Genomic DNA, 17,376 nt, shown 5'->3' with positions numbered 1-17,376 from the left:
GACTGAAATAAACTTTCCCCAACCAGCTTTGCTTCCTGGTTCCAAGTTTCTGCTTTTACAGAAAGTAGTCTGAGACATGGCATGTTTATATATTAGATTATAGCAGCTCTGCAAAAAAATCCCCTCTGTATTAACCTGACTTAATTTTTTAGGGTATGTATGGCAGCAGAAGCGCTGATAACCTATCGTGCCCTTCTCCACTGAATGTCATTGAACCAGTAAGTAGTGTGCTGTATGTTTTCTTAGGAAAATAAAGAAATTAATACATTTCTGGTTGTTTTTTAAATGTTTTTTAATGTCTTAAAAAAAAAAAAAAAAACGTCACAAGAGATTAATTTGAGACACAGCCCTGAAAATAATCATTTGAGTAGTTCTCTGGAGAACAGTTGCATTTTCCTTAGAAGTTAATCATAGCTGTAAGAAGCTGTGAAGTGTTATTTGTTTTGAAGAGGAATATGAGGAAGCGAGATGTTTGTATTTAGTTGGTATAATGTTTTCATTGTGAGTTTTCCAGGGAAAATTTTATTTTTCTGTGAAGGTTATGCTAGGAGTCCAGAGTAAGCCCCTGAACCACTGAAAACAAAGCAGTTCAAAGACTGCAGAGGGGAAGAAAAGGAAAGAAAAAAATAAATAATAAAAAAAAAAAGAACAAACTTGAATGGTTTTAGCAAAGAAAAACAAAATCAAGCCTTTACGTGTGCCTCTGTCAGTGGCCCTGGCAGGATGTATCTATATTGCAAAAGTCAGTGGCTTGGGGAACTGCCACAGTTCTTATTTATGTTGGCTTTCAAAAATGCCCATTCCTTTTTATGATCCTCTTTGTTGCAGTCATAAAGTCAGAGCATATATTTATTTTATAGCCGTATTTGTTACATGGAGGGAATGAGTAAATGATTGAATAAATAACAAGAAAGCATAGCTATGTCTGTATGTGACTTTTTTATGTGCTTATTCAGAAATGTTTCTTTTCTCAATCCTTAGGTCTCTGAACTTATGCGGGAGCAATCATTTCTGAAGTCTGAATTGGGTTTAGGACTGGGAGATCTTGGACTGGAAAATCTACCAGCCGAGGGTACGGAGTCTGTATTCTCCCATGGAAACTCTGATTCCTCCTCAGTGTGCTCCACTGCAAGTAGAAAAGCTGGTGTTGGATCCTCTGAGCTAACAGGAAAGTTTAAGAGTCAAAGCAAGAAGTTATACAGAGCTTCTGTTGCCTTAACACCAACTCCCCCAGTGAGAGCAGGCACTGGACAGCAGGTGGAAAGCTCTGAGGAGTTTGTAGACTCCAAGCCAGAGATGGAGCACAAAATGGAGAGAGTCCCTGTGGTGCCTTCGTTTGATGAAATCCACAAAAGCGTGGAGCAGGAAGAGCTGCAGCAAGTCATACGGGAGGTGAGGAGAGAAGGGTTGAGATCTAAAATGTTTGAATAGTGTTTACTGAAAATTAAAGACAAACTGTGTAATTCATTGCCACTGAACATTTCTATTCACTCCCAAGGAAAGGCTCCATACTCTTCCTGTCCTGTTTTTAAAGACTCAGAGCTTGTCATGAGATGTCTGAGCCACGGTTCTATTCTTGAGTAAAGCAGTAGAATTTTTTTCAATAACGATGGTTTGTGCATATATGAAGAACAAGTTGCTACTATAAGTCTGGGCAAGAAAAAATTTACCATCTCTACTTCTTGGTTAAGTATCAGTATTTCAGATTCCCAAGTGAAAATTTCGCTGTCATGTTTGCCTGCTAAAATGCCAGTTTGGATTTAATTTGATTGATGAAATACTGTTTCTTAAACAACTCTGTAGTAAATGCTAAAAACACTTTCCCAGTCCCTCTATCCCAAACCACTAATGAGAGCAAGAGTGTAAGTGAAGCAAGCTGAACTGAGATGAGAAATTATTTTAGACATCGACTGATGTTTTTTGGGTGCTGTTGGACCATCTTTGTTGGCAGTCAATGAAAGTGGAGGGTGCTTGGGTATTTCTCTTGTGGACCAGATTAATAAACAGTGCTAAAATTGCATGTGTTATTTGCCAGTGGCATGACAAAAAGCCTTGCAGCAAGTAGTATAAATGGGGAAAAAGAAGCAAAAGAAACTTTTTATCAAAAACAGTGCCCATGAGAAAGTGGTGGTCATTCTCTGTTGTGAGTGCAGAAGTAGGACTTGCGAACTTTTAGTCCTGTTCCTTCACTGGAGAATGTTCACTTAGCCTTTAGCTAGGGGTCCTTAGACCCTTAGCTTTTAGTATATCCCTTGAAGCTTTGGTATGGTGCTGTTATAAACCCGTGTGAAAGAAAGCAGATGTGCTGTGCTCGGGAATATACAACAGGCCGGGTTTTAATGCTGAGATACCACCCAGATCTGCTTGCACTGAGGCTGTGAATAACTGAAACCAGCTTTGTCTTTAAGACAGATGAGAGACAGGCTTATCCTGCAATAAAACAGGAGCTTCAATCCCAGAGGGATCATTTGCCACTCCTTCAGCCATCAGTACAAAAAGAGGCGGAGTATACTAGACCGCGAGGTATTCTTTTCCTCATTGTGTGACCACAAGACTCTGCAGTGTCTTGTCTGTGCAAAGTGGATGACTCGCTGTCATAGGCTTTACTATGTGTAGGCACTTCTCACTTGCACGGTGAGATCTGTGAAGCAGAAGAGCATTACTAAGGAATGTTCAGAGTAAAGATGGTGGCTGGAAGTATAACTTGCTTTGTTTAGCTTTGGATAACTCCATAATTATTCAGAACTCAGACAGGTATTAACAGTGAGAAAACTGCTGGTGTTTGGCAGTGAGGTGGAAACTTTCAATAAGTAACCTCATAATGTTGAATAATGCCTTTCCCCATTGGCGTCAGTGGGATGAATTAGGGACAGTGGTGTGTGTTATCCTGCAGAAGGAGGGATGCTGCAGTCAGCTCCTGGTGATGTACTACTGGGTCTATGATCTCGTCATTACTGTGCTCAGCATTAGGATCTGAACACCTCCTGGCCATCACTCATCCTTACAGTGGAGCTTTTTTACAGTGGAGTTTTACACCTATACTTTGACCCCTGCCAACCTCTTGCTGTCAGTTTCCCTAAAGTAATCATTTTGGAAGAAGTCTTGGGAAAGGCCTTGTTTGTGAGATGTCATAAAATATTCCCAGACTTCCCAAATTTTCTTCCTGATCCACTTGCTTTCCTTTTACCCCTTTTTAAAATGATTTCTTGCATAATGTTCAGGGTAGACTTGGCATGAGGTGCTTGTCAAGCCTTGCACTTTGCTGCTGATTCTGAGCTGAAGCTAGGATGCTCCATTCGTATCATGTCCAGCCCTTCTATAACAACCTGCATTTCAGAAGTCACTGTGAGGTGCTGCTAAAGGAGGAACAGACAGGAAAGAGAGCTATAATTCAAATGTAATGTAAGAGCAGCAAAGACAATAAGGGGAGCTAAAGTCAAAGTGTGGTTATTCCAACTGATGTTTTCTCTGAGGTTATGTGAATATGTGAAAGTTTCTTTTTAATGTAATCAGTAGCAAATAGAGGCGCAGACTCTTTGCATAGAGATTGTACTTCTGATTCCGTGGTGCTGAGGACTTCGTAATGCTAAAAGCATCTGTGCTGAAACTGAGAGACTAGTATTCAGATATGAGTAGTCAGCAAATAACTGAGCTTGACACGCTTTGTAAATGTTTGAACACACTGAGAGATTGTTCCTCTGTTTAGCTTCATTGGCAGTCTGTTTCAGTTCATCTCTGATTCTGAACCTATATTTTTCCTTGGTTCGTAGCTCACTGTAGCTTTTGCAGAGCCAAAAACTATTAAATACCGATCAGTGAAATCTTTTGTACTTCATTAGAGCTAAAGCATAGCATAAATTGAAATGTGTCGTCTTTAGCCCTATTAGCAAAGGAATTCCAGTTTTGTTGTCAAAAGAAAGAAGTCTGTCAGAAGGCATTCTTCGTACATGCACTCACAAATGTTAAACCATTTCTTATTCCTCCCATTCTCTGTATCTGTGTGACCTCATGCTGGGGAAAGAGAAGGCAGGCAGTGTTGCAGAATATGCCTGGGTGGTTGTAATGTATGTGAGCTTTGACCTGCAACTATTTGCTGGCATTAATAAAAACCTTGATGTTAACTTTTAGCATTAATGAACAAGGTCCCACTGAAAAGCATTTAACAGTGTTAAATGTTAAATGCTAAACAGCAGTCTCCTTGTTTTGTTGAAAATACAGCTTGACCTCCACTAGATCATTGTCATGTGAGATGCCTACTACTTGGCATGCAGGTCACAGTGTGGCTAGGAGCAAAACCAGGCTCTCTCACTCCAGCCTTTTGCAGCTTAGAAGATGTGATAGCTTTGGAAGCTTTCTGTTTAACAATAACATAGTCATTTTTGTTAAAGACTTCTGTTATAAGTGACACTTAATTAAGTAATCCTTTAAAAATTGTATAATTTTTCCTATCAATATTTGGGAAGTTGTACTAAGTCTTTACAGACAGTTTGAGAGAGAATCTTCTCTTTTTCATTTCCATTCAAAACTACAGTAGCCTAAAAACTGTAAATGTCTATTTGATTGTTCACTGTTCCTGTTTGATTCCTCATCATATAATTACAAGCATGCAAACTTGTCAGCACTGCCATGAAGAGGTGGCACAAAAAGAAAACTGAGTAGAAAGTAGTTCTAGAATACATAGATAATGAATAAGAGGACTCTGAAAAGCTTTATGCCCATTTTCCATCAATGACTGAAGACCCATCTCCAAAATTGCCACTGAGGTACATTTCACTTTCAGAGAGTTCATTAAAAAGCAGTAGCATAAGATCATGGTAATGGCAATTATTTCACAGCGGGGATGGTTACTGGTTTACTCTAGTACTATAAATGTGGAACTGTTATCAATACAAAATTAAATATTAGCGTTGAATTAATGTAGTATAAGTACCATAAATGAGTGGGTTTTCTTCTCTTTCAAATGATCAATTTTTCATTCAGCTGCTAAAAATATAGCTGGTGTGGCTCATTGACTGCCTTCTGTCCTTTGTACAGAGGAAACCTTGGCAGAGGGCTGTGCCCTGTGCACCTTGCCCTAAATTGCTTGTAAGGAAGAAGACAAATATTGGCAATTGTCATGACAGGCACATGGGACTGAGTCAGTGCAGGAATCAATATCATGTCATGCAGGAATCACCTTGATGGCTCTCAAAAGGAGCAGTGAAAAGCAGCAGCAGAGTGGTGACCTAGTCTGAGGAGGAAGGTGAGAGGCGGAGGGCTCAATTGATTCACCAAGGTCGAGGAAGAAGTCATTGGAAGAGCTAAGAGCAGAGCAGGAGCTGCTTCCATTCCATCCTCTGCCTCATCACGAGACTGTCTGTCATACTAGACCATTTACTTGCTAATTTGGGAAGCTTTTATTCACTTATTCTGGAAAGTGATGTTTATTTCTGCCTATCCAGTGAGAGGAGGACATAGAATGCCAGCTTTTAGTGTCCTTGGAGACCCAGCCCTGTGATGCTGGAGCAGAACAGAGAGATGAACAGAGCTCTATGTGGCTAGGACTTGCTGGATAGCTGGACTGTTGCGTGCTGTGGGCTCTCAAAACCTACTCTACCTGCTGCAGCTGGCGATTCTGTATGGTGCGTTCCCTTTTACCAGAGGTTCCCAGTCAGGGAGGCACTTACTGAATTGACAGCGGTCCTAAAGCTTTGTACATATGTATGTGTTCATCGACATAGATATCATCAGGAATTGTGGCTGTCAGTAAAACAGATCCTGTTGAACACTGGCTTCTTTTGTCAGCTAAACACTAGCAGTCCAGCTTTAAATCTGCTTCAAAGCAGCGTTGTAATGTCTGAATTTCAGCTTGATGCAAAGTAGTAGTGAAATGAGGAACATTGCCACTAATAGTTTAAGGATTGAATTGCTTGCCAATGAGGACGAGGGATAAATAGCCCGTTGCTAATTCTGCTGCCACCCTTCTGACGTTGTTGCTTAATCCTTTTGACGCACCAGGAAAAAGGGAGACTTACAAGAATAATTGCAAGATGTTCACAGAGACGGTGAGAGCTACGCAAACATGGCAAGGCCTTTGGGAAGGCTAGGTCTGAGTAAATATTATTCCCATGGTATTAGTGGGGCATCAGAACATGAAGGGATTTGTTACTAGTAAAACCAGGATTAGAAATCTGGGCTTTTACTACTTTTTTTTTTTTTTTTTAGCATTGAGTCTCACATTCATTACAGCTCCTCAAGCACTTGAAAGCTACCTCTGAAGTGATGCTGAATGGTAGTTTCTTGACAGACGGTATTTTTTCTTTAGAGATCAGTTATTCATGCCAGGAAATTATTTGCCTTTTATTGTAAGGAAAAGAATACGGCATTGCCCAGCTGGGCTGGTTAGTGCTTATGTGACTGACTCTGGCTGCCAAGCTCTCACCTTGCCTGCATTCTTCCACTCTCTTCTTCCTCACCTGTTCCCGTAACCACATCTCTTTTGTTGGTACTGCCTAAAATCAAGACCACCCAGAAATGAGTGGGTGACCAAGATTTTTTTGTCTTTGCTGCTGCAAGTGTGATTAGGATTAGACTCCTCTTCATTTATGTGAGGACTGCAGCCTATCTTCATTGACTTAGGCCTTTCTTGCTGTGTAATGCCTCTGTGAGGTAAATAGATCCTGCTTCCTTTTCAAGAGTTAATTCATGTTAAAAACAAACAAACAAACAAAAAAATCCTGTATATTGCATGCTTTTAGTGTGTATATCCCAAAATGCTATTTTCAGAACTTTGCATAGTTGAAATATATTTTTTCTTAATATAAAAAGAATAACCCTGAATGGAAAATGCAGGTATATTTACCATCTGGAAAAATAAAGCTACTTTGCTTTTATACATTTGCAACAACTTTAAAATTGCTAATAGTTATTTTTCCAAGGGGACCCCTCTTAAAATTTTCACTTGCATTGTTTTAAAGTTGACTTTGTAGTGTTACATATTTTCATATGTTGATGATGTCAAACATGTCTGCAGTATCAGTTTGTTTTATCTGTTGGTTATGCAACTTACTGACCTGAAAAATTCCTCTAATCCCTTTCAGATCAAGGAATCTATTGTTGGTGAAATAAGACGAGAAATAGTAAGTGGATTGTTAGCAGCTGTATCGCCACAAAGCAGATCCACAACTGCAAAACAAGATGCCCAGCTGTGAGATGGGTACTACAGGTAATCTGTGAATTTGCTAGAACCATTCAGTAACTCATTGAATTAATTCTTTTTTTCCTTATCTCTTGAAATATCAGTGTGAACTTAAGTCTTGCTTTGTTTGTATTTTCCCTCTCAAATAGAAGTGATCAATACTGAAGTTTATTAAATAAAGGGGATACTGATAATCCTGAACAGCTTTAGAAAATGAGCTGGTTTGTAGTTTGGTCCATCCTGCTATCAGTATTCATGTAGTGATCCTGTATTTTGTTTCTTTTTGTGTCTTCCATGATGAGTTTGAGCTCAAATAGGAAAGGTTTAGATTAGGTGTTTGGGGAAGTTCTATACGGAGAGAGTGGTGAGGTGCTGACACAGACTGCCCAGAGAGGCTGTGGATGCTCCATCCCTGGAGACGTTCAGGACCAGGTTGGATAGGGCTGTGGGCAGCCTGGTCTAGTACCAGATCTGGAAATTTGGGGATCCTTGGGGTCCCTTCCAAACAAAGCCATTATTATGTTTCACTTGTGAATACATCATGTGAGAAGATTTGTCGTTTGCCTGCCATATACATGATCAAAATGCATGTTCAAGCATAGCAATCAAAAATCTAACTTAGATATTCATCTCACTTTTCTTTTCTGTAAGGTTGGCTGTGGAGTTCTACTTTGGGCGGCATACACTGGTGAAGTGTCAAGTTGGTTTTGCTTCAGGAGATGTTAAAGCTGCTGAGATAGGCTACTGTAATTCAACGCTGGGTTCTATGATGTGTGCCTTTCCTTGAGTTCATATATAAAGACTTAGACACTTTAACTCATTTATTACTCTCCATAAAGCATCAATGAAACTGTGGCTCTCTGAGAGTTTTGTATTTATTTGTATTTCCCAGTTGTAAATTTTTATGTTGCTAAGTTCTTATAGTGATGCATCACAAAACTTGAAAATTTGCAGGCTTAACCAATTTATAAATAACGTGCTCACGTTCAGCCTATCTTTAAAAAAAATCACAGAAAACCACCACCAACAAAAAAAACAAAACAAACACTGACCTCTATGAGGTATTTATTGTGCAATAACTGATACACTTTGAGAGCTTGAAACAACCAATAATTGTTTCCACTGCTGTTACTTAGTGCCACTTCAAAAGAAGGAAAATTTCCTGTTGTAAAAATTGCTGTTAATTCTTGGAGCGGTTACTATTAGCAGAGTGGTTGAACGACATGAGGTTACTTAAAACTACTTAAAGTTCTGACACTGAAAGCCTTATCTTTATGTAAAAGACAACTTTTAACTAATTTTAATTGCTTCCTTACTGTTTGCCCATCTTGTAGAAAAGTGCCTTATTTTAAGCATTGCTTTTTTCTTTGTGTTGACTGCTCTCAGTCATTCCAAGAAGTTCTCTTCTGCTTTGTATTAACTAAATGCAATAAAAAAGTACTGATATTCTGAAAGCAATTAGGATGTGCAACTTGTAATGGATGAGTGACCTTGCTTGTGTTATGGGGAAAATGGAAAAAGATCTGTTTCCTTCCCTATCCCTCACTGATTCTATTTTCAGTTAGCCTAGTGAACATGTGTTTGTTCCAGTGGAGAAAATTGGAAGTCGTTGGAGGTTTTATGTGGTCAAATAGACAATTAGTGGATATGTAATATCCCATTGTGCTGTGCTAGGAATGTCTTTATTCCTTTGCTGCTTCCAGCAACTAACTCTTTATACTGTGCCAAGGTTTTTAATCAAGAATAGTTTCAAATGTAACAATATTATATGATAGTTTGATTTTTAATTGTGTTAGGAAGACACACAAGGGCTGATTTCTTTTAAAAAACAAACAACAAAAAAAAAACCCAACAAAAACATGTATATTAAACCAATAAAATATTTATTTTGCCTATAATCTGTGCAAGTGTTTTGTTTTTTTGTTTTTGGTTTTTGGTTTTTTTGTAATTTACTGTGTATGTCTTATTCTTAAGCAAAGTAAGTTATATGGATATGATCAGATAGTACATAGAATGGAGAATGGTAGAAAGCCTGGGACTTGGGTTTCGGAAAGCTTTCAGATGTTCAGTGGAGCCAATACTCTGAAGAAATGAGAGAGATAAATTGGAGAGAAATATTGGCAGTTAAATCAAACTCTTGAAGTTGTTGGCTCCTGCTGTGGCTCTCAAGAATTTGCTTGGGCTCCACTTCTCCTTAGAATTACTCTGAGTAGCGCCAGGACTTTCTTGAAAAACTCGTGGTGAACATTAAAATATAAACTCCAGCTGCACTTATGCATGGCAATTTGTACAGGGTTGCAAGTTGCAGTAAATTTCTGCTTTCCTTTGCAGCTTGTGTGAGGATGTAACTTCACTCCAAATGCCACCCAGAGAACTCCCAGCCAGATTCCAGTGCTGCAACCAAAACTTTTCCCTAAAACCAAAACTTATCCGAATAACTGGAGCCTCAGAAGCTCCCCTTGTCCCCTAGCCAGATTAATTAACACGCCCTGCATTAAAGTGAATCCTGTACCTCTGCACTACCTGGTGGCATTCCAAGTAAAGTGGCAACTATGGCTCTGATGGAGCATTGGAGTAGAGCACTCCAGGAGCTGGTGACCATCAAGGAGGGGCTGCCAGCAGCATCCTCTGTGGGTGAGGCAACCTGGCCCCTGCCTTTGCAGGAGAAGTCACTCGTATACCTGATCCCAAAGTAGCTGGGTCTCACTGGCTTGGAGCTCATAAGAATATTCAATCTCGGCAACTTGAAGTCTAATGTTTAATATATTCTGAGACACAAAAGCTAGTGCCAACTTTTTGTTCAGCTGATGGAAGGCAGATTTGTGAGGTTCTGGCATAATTTAAAATAAACACATTTCAAATGACATTTCTAAATCTATACTGCAACCAGTGAATATGCAAACATTTGATTTTTCATAATTCCTAAGTAGTAGGTTTCTGCCTTTCTTAAAGACGACACCATCTAATATTTTGAGCTGCATTTATGTAGGTAAAGGAATGCCTATAAACATCTATTTTAAAGCAAAGCTGTAGTGGCCTCCTGTCATGTTAAGCTGAACTGATATCAAGCTCTATTGACTTTTCTGAGAAAGGATGTTTTTTTCTTTTGCTTTGTGATTGAAACTACTACTTTTCCTACAAATTAATGTTGTCCTTTTTCTGCCAACCTGCAATTTGATATGAATCCTATGCAGTTTGAAACAGCTGTTTCAGTGGCTGATAAACATTGCTCAATCAAATTTACTATGAATAAAGCCAGCAGTAATGCCAGAGAAATTTTGGATGCCTTTCTAGATATTACTGTGATGGCAGTCTTTGTGACTGTCATTGGCTGCAGGAATGTAGGCAAGGAAAATATAAAAGCTAGCCGTTCTCTATGGGTACAGGACAATCTGTCTCTATTGGTAGCACAATAAATAGTTTATTAGTATGTTTGACCACTGCTGAAATCAAGTGGTGACATCTTGGCATTCTGGAGCTAAGGCAGGCAGCTGGGGACACAGAGCCCTACGCGCTGCTGAACTTAGTGCTGCACGGCCTGTGAGCTGCCTGCTGGGTCGCATACAGCACTGTGCGCAAGACCTGGGATGGAAAGGACTGAGGATGACAGGCAGCCCTGTTATGTGGCTGGGGGTAAGTAGGAAGGGAGGCTCCTCCTGCTGGTAGGTTCTGCAGCTCTGCTTGGAGAGAGGGCTCAGCATGGTCCTGCATCTACAAAAGGAAATGAAGGACTCTTGAAGTTTTTCCACATCCTTCTGCTGACCAAAGCCTTCACAGAGAGGAGGCTACCCTATATCTTCTGCTTTCTTTCAAAACCCATGGCATGCAAGCCCTCATTTGTGAGATGAGATAATCAAGAAGATGCTTCAAGCTACATGATTCAAGAGTGCTTTTCTCTGATTGCAGTCTCTTTTAAGGTGAGAATTCAGACCTCCTTGACACAATCCAACTGCAGATGTTAACTGGTATTATTCTACTGAGTCTTGCAAGGCAGTGTTTGTACTGCCTCTGGATTTCATGTACTGCTGAAAAAATGGCTTACTCTTTAAGTGTTGCGTAGGGTAGAACACTTTGATTCATCTTTTTCACAGATGAGTCAGTTTCAATGAAATTGTCTAAAGGAAGATACCACTGAGAGAGAGGAGACAGGAGCCCTAATTGGAAATGAGAAATTCAAGACATAGCTTGTGCAAAACGACATTGTACCTAAACTTCTGGAAAGTTTGTCTTTTGGGGGAACTTCTTCAATAGGAAACAAAACCCAAACTCATAAAAGTAAATGATGATGTGAAATAGAATAACTGCTGGCTTTGGCCCAGTACAACACTTTTTTCTGAATTAACATGACAAGTGTCAATATGTCATTTGATTTTCAGAAAAATGAGAAACAGATCATTTCTGCACAATGCTTATTTACTTTGATATTTCAATGTGAATTGAGATGTGATAGTAATCTTTTGTATTCATGCTATAGAATAAAAGTGGTCAGAATTGTCAGAAGAGAAATCGTAGCAATGAGATCAATACCTTACTTTCTTCTTAAAAAAACAAACAAACAAAAAAAAACAAAAAGCCCCAAAGACTTGCTAATTCCAGATAAGTTGTATATCTTTCAGTTCTAGGTAGATACTTGCTGAGTGATGGTATTATATACATATATATATATATATTGCTGAGTGAGATATTATATACAGAAACATCCTCTCTCTCTCTCTTTTTTTTTTTTTAGCAGTGTAAAACAGGAAAGCCTGGACAATGGTTAAGTGATTAATGATTAAACTGTAGTAATGAGAAGACAGCACAGCAGAAAGCAAGAGTTGTCTGAGCAGGTGAGTGGCTGTTCAGCCCATTGTGGTATAGATACCTACTTGTACAGTATAGTTTTTTGTAAATTTCTGGAAGTATTTATATAATTGCATAGAATCTCTCTTTTTTTTCCGTCTAATTAATTATTCACTACAACTCATTAGGGAGTTCTGGAGTCAACTTTTAAAGAAAGCAACTACAGACACTTCTGTTCCCTTTTCTGTGTTTGGCTTTAGTTTTAGATTTTCTTTTAAAATTATAAAGGCAAGAGAAGTCATGTTGAAGGCCAATGTCCTGCCCATGTTAGTGTCCTGTTCACAGATTAACCGAAGCTTAGGCTGCAATTGCTTTAAGAAGTATTCTTTAAAGATGTACTTAATTAAGTATTGTTATTATTGGAGGTGTTGCAGGAAAACTTATATGTAGGCATGTTTTCACACTGACATAAGCAATGGAAAAAAATCTTAGCAGGGCGGACTCATGAGAAGTTTGGAGTTCAGTCACAGTCTACAGTATAAGAGCAACTGTAGTAAATGAAACTTGAAGACTGTCTTGTTCAGCGTCTTCACTCCCAGTGGCCAACATCAAATGTTTGGGAAGAACTGGGCCTGAGGAGGTGTGAGGAGCGTTTCCGCCCTTCCTGCTATTAGCAGCCGGTGGCTCTGGATTTCCTGGCCAGCGGTGGTATCCCTGATGGATTTCTTTACTTCTAATTGCTTTTTCTAGTGCATGTATAGTTTTGGTGTCTACAGCATCCTGTGGTGATGAGCTCCACGGTTTAAGCTCACTTTGTACGGAGAAATGATTGTTATCTGAGCCAAGCCCTTAATAATTCCACTGGGTGCCTTCTGGCTCTGTTGCTGTTTCAGGCCCTGTAGGGCTGCACCCAATTGGAGAAGGCATCATTTGCAATGGGGTCACCTTTGATTCCTAGCTTGTCCCTGCTCATGGTGCTGCTCTGTTCCTCCTGCTCCTGATGCTCATGTAAATAATAACAAATGATGGTTCCCCAGCTCCCTGGAGTTGTCCCAGCTGGACGTCTCTGGGTGATAGAGCTGCTGCCATGTGGGTGCTGCAGACATCACCTCCAAGGGACACTGTGACTTCTCTACATCTAACATGTCCTCTGAGGTGGAGGAGGAGGCAAGAAAGAACCAAAATATTAAGTATATCAAACTCAAAAATCAGAATTTAAAAATATGTTGTGAATTTGTCATACTGAGCTTTTACAGCTCAGCTGATGACTTTCCATTGTCATTACAGCAGCCTGTGTTTGTACACTGAGTTTTCTAACCCAGACCCTGAAGCTGAAAGAGCTCATTTCCTGTTCAGCTTCCCTGTCCCTCTATATTTTAACTTTTGTTTAAAAATATTATGGTAGAAACTCAGTTTTATGTCAGTTGTTCAGTTCAATGTTACAGTCAACTTCTGCATCAAAGACTTAATATGGAAAGCAGCTAATGTAATTTCATTATAACATCTATTCAAGCTGTTCATAGTAGTTCTGTTTATTGAAAAATGTGTTAGATTTACTTTCTCCTTGATAAGGAAGTGAACTCCGATGTGACTTCCTCCTGAAATTCCTCTGTAAACCCATTACCAGAATGTTAGTCTGTACTATTGAACTACAGTTTGTATTAGATATAGATCTTCAGACTTTCTAAACAGGTTATGTCCACACCATTAATGCAGCCTGTTTCCTGTGCTTGGGATGTGCTGATTCTATGGACAGCAGTACCTACTAGTAAATGTTTGTACATTACTTGATTGTTGGGAGAGTAGTGAGCTCCAGTGAAAGGCTTGAATAGATAGCATCAGTTCTTACCTTCTCAGGTCAAGGTAGCTTTAAACTGATGATGATTACAGTCACACTGTTAAGGAGTGATTATCTCAAGTAGAGAGAAATTATAAACAAAATTAGCTGTATTTTTTATTTCCTGTAATTTATGAACCCATGTATGCTGTTAGTGTTGACCAAAGCCTGGTGTTTGATGGATGGAGTACTGGTGATGGAAATCTGAGTCAGGCTCTTAGTAGGCCAATAGCTCTTTTGGTTCTTCATCCTGACCTTCCTGTAGCAGCACTTGCTGTTTAACAAGGCAGATGTGATCTCATACATTTGCATTTTCTGCAAATGAATGTCAAGCTGTTTCCAGTTGTTGAGTTGGAGCAACTCTGACAGCAACACCTGTATTTAACTGTTTAAAAGGGAACTTCCAGAGCCCTTTAGGATATGCCAGTGCTTATTATTGGAAGATTTGCATCTGAGTTTAGCGGGTTGACATCAGAGGCAGCTCCAGATCTCACTCCACTCCAGGCCAGTGCTGTGGTAGTCCTTGATCACAGCAGAGAAGCTGAGGCAGATTGCTGACACAGCCAAAATTGTACAGAGTGTGGGACAGAGCCCACCAAGTTCCCTTAGCAGCAGCCTGAGCCCTTGGCTGTGAAGCAATTAGAAGTCTGTCTTTATGCAGTAGGGAAAATAGACAGGAGCTGTGAGAGATTTGATAGCTCATCATGACAGCAGGGTATATTAAAATGCAGTGGTTCATAACAGGACCTAGTGAATGACACAGAAAGGAAAGATTATAGGCAGTTATTATTTTTTTTTTCCATGATAGTTTTAGCTGAATCATGAAGGAATTCAAAACATTGTGGAGAGTGCACTAAAAACGGAAGATGAGCTAAAAGGATTTGGCAGCACTTAAATGCATTTCAGCTCTTCCCCAGACTGTGATGCAGTCTATAGAAAATGCAAGCACACTTTGCCTGGAGACCATGCTGCAAATTAGGTGTAAGAGTGAGCTGATGCAGTAATCCTGCAATGCTATATCTGACTGCTCTCTGAAATATGCCTCTTCTACTATTTTAAAAATACTTTTATTGTTGTAGTGAGGATGTCTGGGCAGCCAGCTCCCAAACAGCGCAGAGAGGAGAGTGGCTGAGGCTGGCATCTCCATGCTGCACCACAGGTCTCTCCCTACTAGGCCTGGCACTCTTTTAGGGCCCCATCCCTCTTCCCTGTCCTGCCCTTGCTGTCTGGCTCTCCCTTCAGCCTGCCAAGAAGTGCATTTGTTGGTTTGTTTCTTTGTACAGCTATTGAGCTTGTTTCTCACACAGTAGAGCTAGCAACAGCTTTGGGATGTGATTCCTTTACACAGGAGTGTCCTGCAGTCGAGAGCTGAAATACACCTTTGTCAGCCTTTCAGTCATTTAATATTATAACTTTATTCTTTTCACAGTCTGAATGCTTTTTTTTTTTTTTTGCACCTGAATTTATCATTAACATAAGAAATTGTCTTTGTCATGTAATAGTGCAATTGCACTGTCATTGTAACATTATTTAATACACTGAGTTTCAGAGACATCTGCAGTGGGTGTATTTAAGGCAAAGAATCACCTGTGTTTGAAGCTGTCATTGAAATTAGCGGCATGTCTGCTTATGAGGGACTTGGACAATTAGACCATCCTGAAAACCTTCCCCAACTCTTTTCCTTGGTGAAAGTTGCCTGTTTCTCTCTTCCTTCACCATCAGCTCTTAGCTGTACTAACAGAACTGCTGCAGTTGCATTCTGACTCTTACTGTCTATCTGTGGCAGTCTGTGGAACAAATTGTGATTGGTCTTTGTAGGAACAGTGAAGGCTTAAGAACAATCTTATGAAACACTGAGTGTTACTGTTTTGTGCATCTCTCTTTTTTTGTTCTGGTAAACAGAACCGAACATTTTGCCTTAACATTATAATTACTGCAAAATTAGCCGAGAGAGCCCAGGATAACCTGATCTCAAGTCCTTCCTCAAGCAGCAGGTGGGAACAGGTATATGCAGAAATTCCCTTCAACCAAGACTGTTCTGTGGTTCTACAATTCCGTTAATGCACATAAACTCTCACAATAAATCTAATGGGAAAAACGCCAGCAATGTGGCGCACTCCCTGAGCTGTTCAGTCTAATCTCTAACCACCAAATACTTTCCATCCTATCAGATGAATGTGTTCTATCCATCGAATAACTCGTGAATGTTACTTGCTGCATAGCTAAGTAAAGAAAGACTGTCTTCTCCACTTCAGTCCCAGCTGTACAGCTGTATTCATTCAGGCAGATCACTCTGAGTAGGGGTATGTGGGCAAGTGAAATGCTTGTAACCTGGAGACAAAATTTGGGAAGACAGCATCAGTGGAAATTCCTTACATTCTCTTTTATTTGGTCTCGCAAAAAGGACAATTCTTTAGGATTTCAACTATAATAAAATACATCCAAGGATATATTTTGAGAGAAGCAATACAGCAGCATGTAAAGGCTATTATTTTTGGTAAGAGCTCCATGATTGTGTTCTGCCCAAACATCTGCTGTAAACTCCTAGATCTCAGAAATGACTTGTGCCAACCACCACAGAGCATCAGGCAGGTTGTTGGTTAAGTCACTGGCAATTTTCCAGCTACCGGCCATCAATGGGAAGACACTTTGGTACAAAGGAGTTCTGATTTGGATGAGAAGGGGAATTTCGCTGTGTGTTCTATTTGATTATTAAGTGAGTCAGGCTGTCACTTTTTAGTGCATTCTAACCTCTTGGGTTAGACTTAGTTCTTCATAGACTAGCTTACTTGTGTATTTGTCTCTGTTCAAAAATATCTTGCTATTCCAACAATGTCTTAATGGTTTTCATTTGCTTAAAACAAAGCCTCGATTTTCTGGTTTATTCTGTTGCACAAAGATTGCACATTGTTCATACACAGGATCCCAGCTCCTTCCCCTGCCTCCCACACTGGCACTCATGGGGAAATACTCAGTGGTTCTAGAATAAACCTGTGATGAACTGTGGAAATCCTTAACGCTTTCAGTGGCCAGAACCAGAAGTGCATTTTCAGATTCCTTTGAGTTTTAGCGATGTTCAGCCTCAGCTCTGAATTCTGCTGCTTCTCTGTTTGCTTACTGCAGCCTGTTAGGGGCAGGGGCAGGTAGTTATTCTTCTCTGTGTGTCCCACCTGTTTGCTCTTCATTGTGGCTGTTTGGAGATCTACTGAGAGTTCACAGGTCTCCCAAAAACCTGACAAAAATTCACTTGCTCTCTGCAGGCAGCCATGTCCCAGATGAGGCATATCCTGTGATGTGCCATACCAGTCGGATTTTCCTTCTGCACCATATTTTCTGTTTTTTTCCAACTGCTGGTAACGGATATCAGGAGATTGGCCCAAAGCTCTTTGGCTGTGGTCTTAGAGCTACGCTTGCAACATAGTCCTTTGACCTGCCTACAGCATTTTCTGTTTTCTGTTTTGGCATCAAGCACAACTTTGCTGCAGGAGCTGGGCTGTCTGAACTGTCTTGTAGTGGTTGTGAGCTCTAAGAGCTCACTTTTAAGAGACTGTAAGAGAGACTTTTAATTAAGATGAAATAA

General features: G+C 39.9%; 1 protein-coding gene across 2 annotated transcripts in view; it reads left to right on the top strand.

Annotated features, from left to right (window-relative positions):
* SSFA2 (sperm specific antigen 2) overlaps positions 1-9,075 on the top strand; it is a 41,275-nt gene extending 32,200 nt beyond the window's left edge. For both annotated transcript variants that reach the window (XM_015289552.4, XM_040703682.2), the window contains 4 exons: positions 153-218; positions 982-1,392; positions 7,080-7,204; positions 7,829-9,075. In XM_015289552.4, the coding sequence (XP_015145038.2) occupies positions 153-218; positions 982-1,392; positions 7,080-7,190 (588 nt within the window). In that variant the 3' untranslated portion in view covers positions 7,191-7,204; positions 7,829-9,075. The remainder of the gene's footprint in view (positions 1-152; positions 219-981; positions 1,393-7,079; positions 7,205-7,828) is intronic.
* The last annotated feature ends 8,301 nt before the right edge of the window (positions 9,076-17,376 follow it).

Source organism: Gallus gallus, chromosome 7, assembly GCF_016699485.2.
Source record: "Gallus gallus isolate bGalGal1 chromosome 7, bGalGal1.mat.broiler.GRCg7b, whole genome shotgun sequence".
Classification (NCBI taxonomy): domain Eukaryota; kingdom Metazoa; phylum Chordata; class Aves; order Galliformes; family Phasianidae; genus Gallus; species Gallus gallus.
Note: the sequence above shows the minus strand (reverse complement) of the source record. Positions and strands in the feature narration are given on the sequence as shown.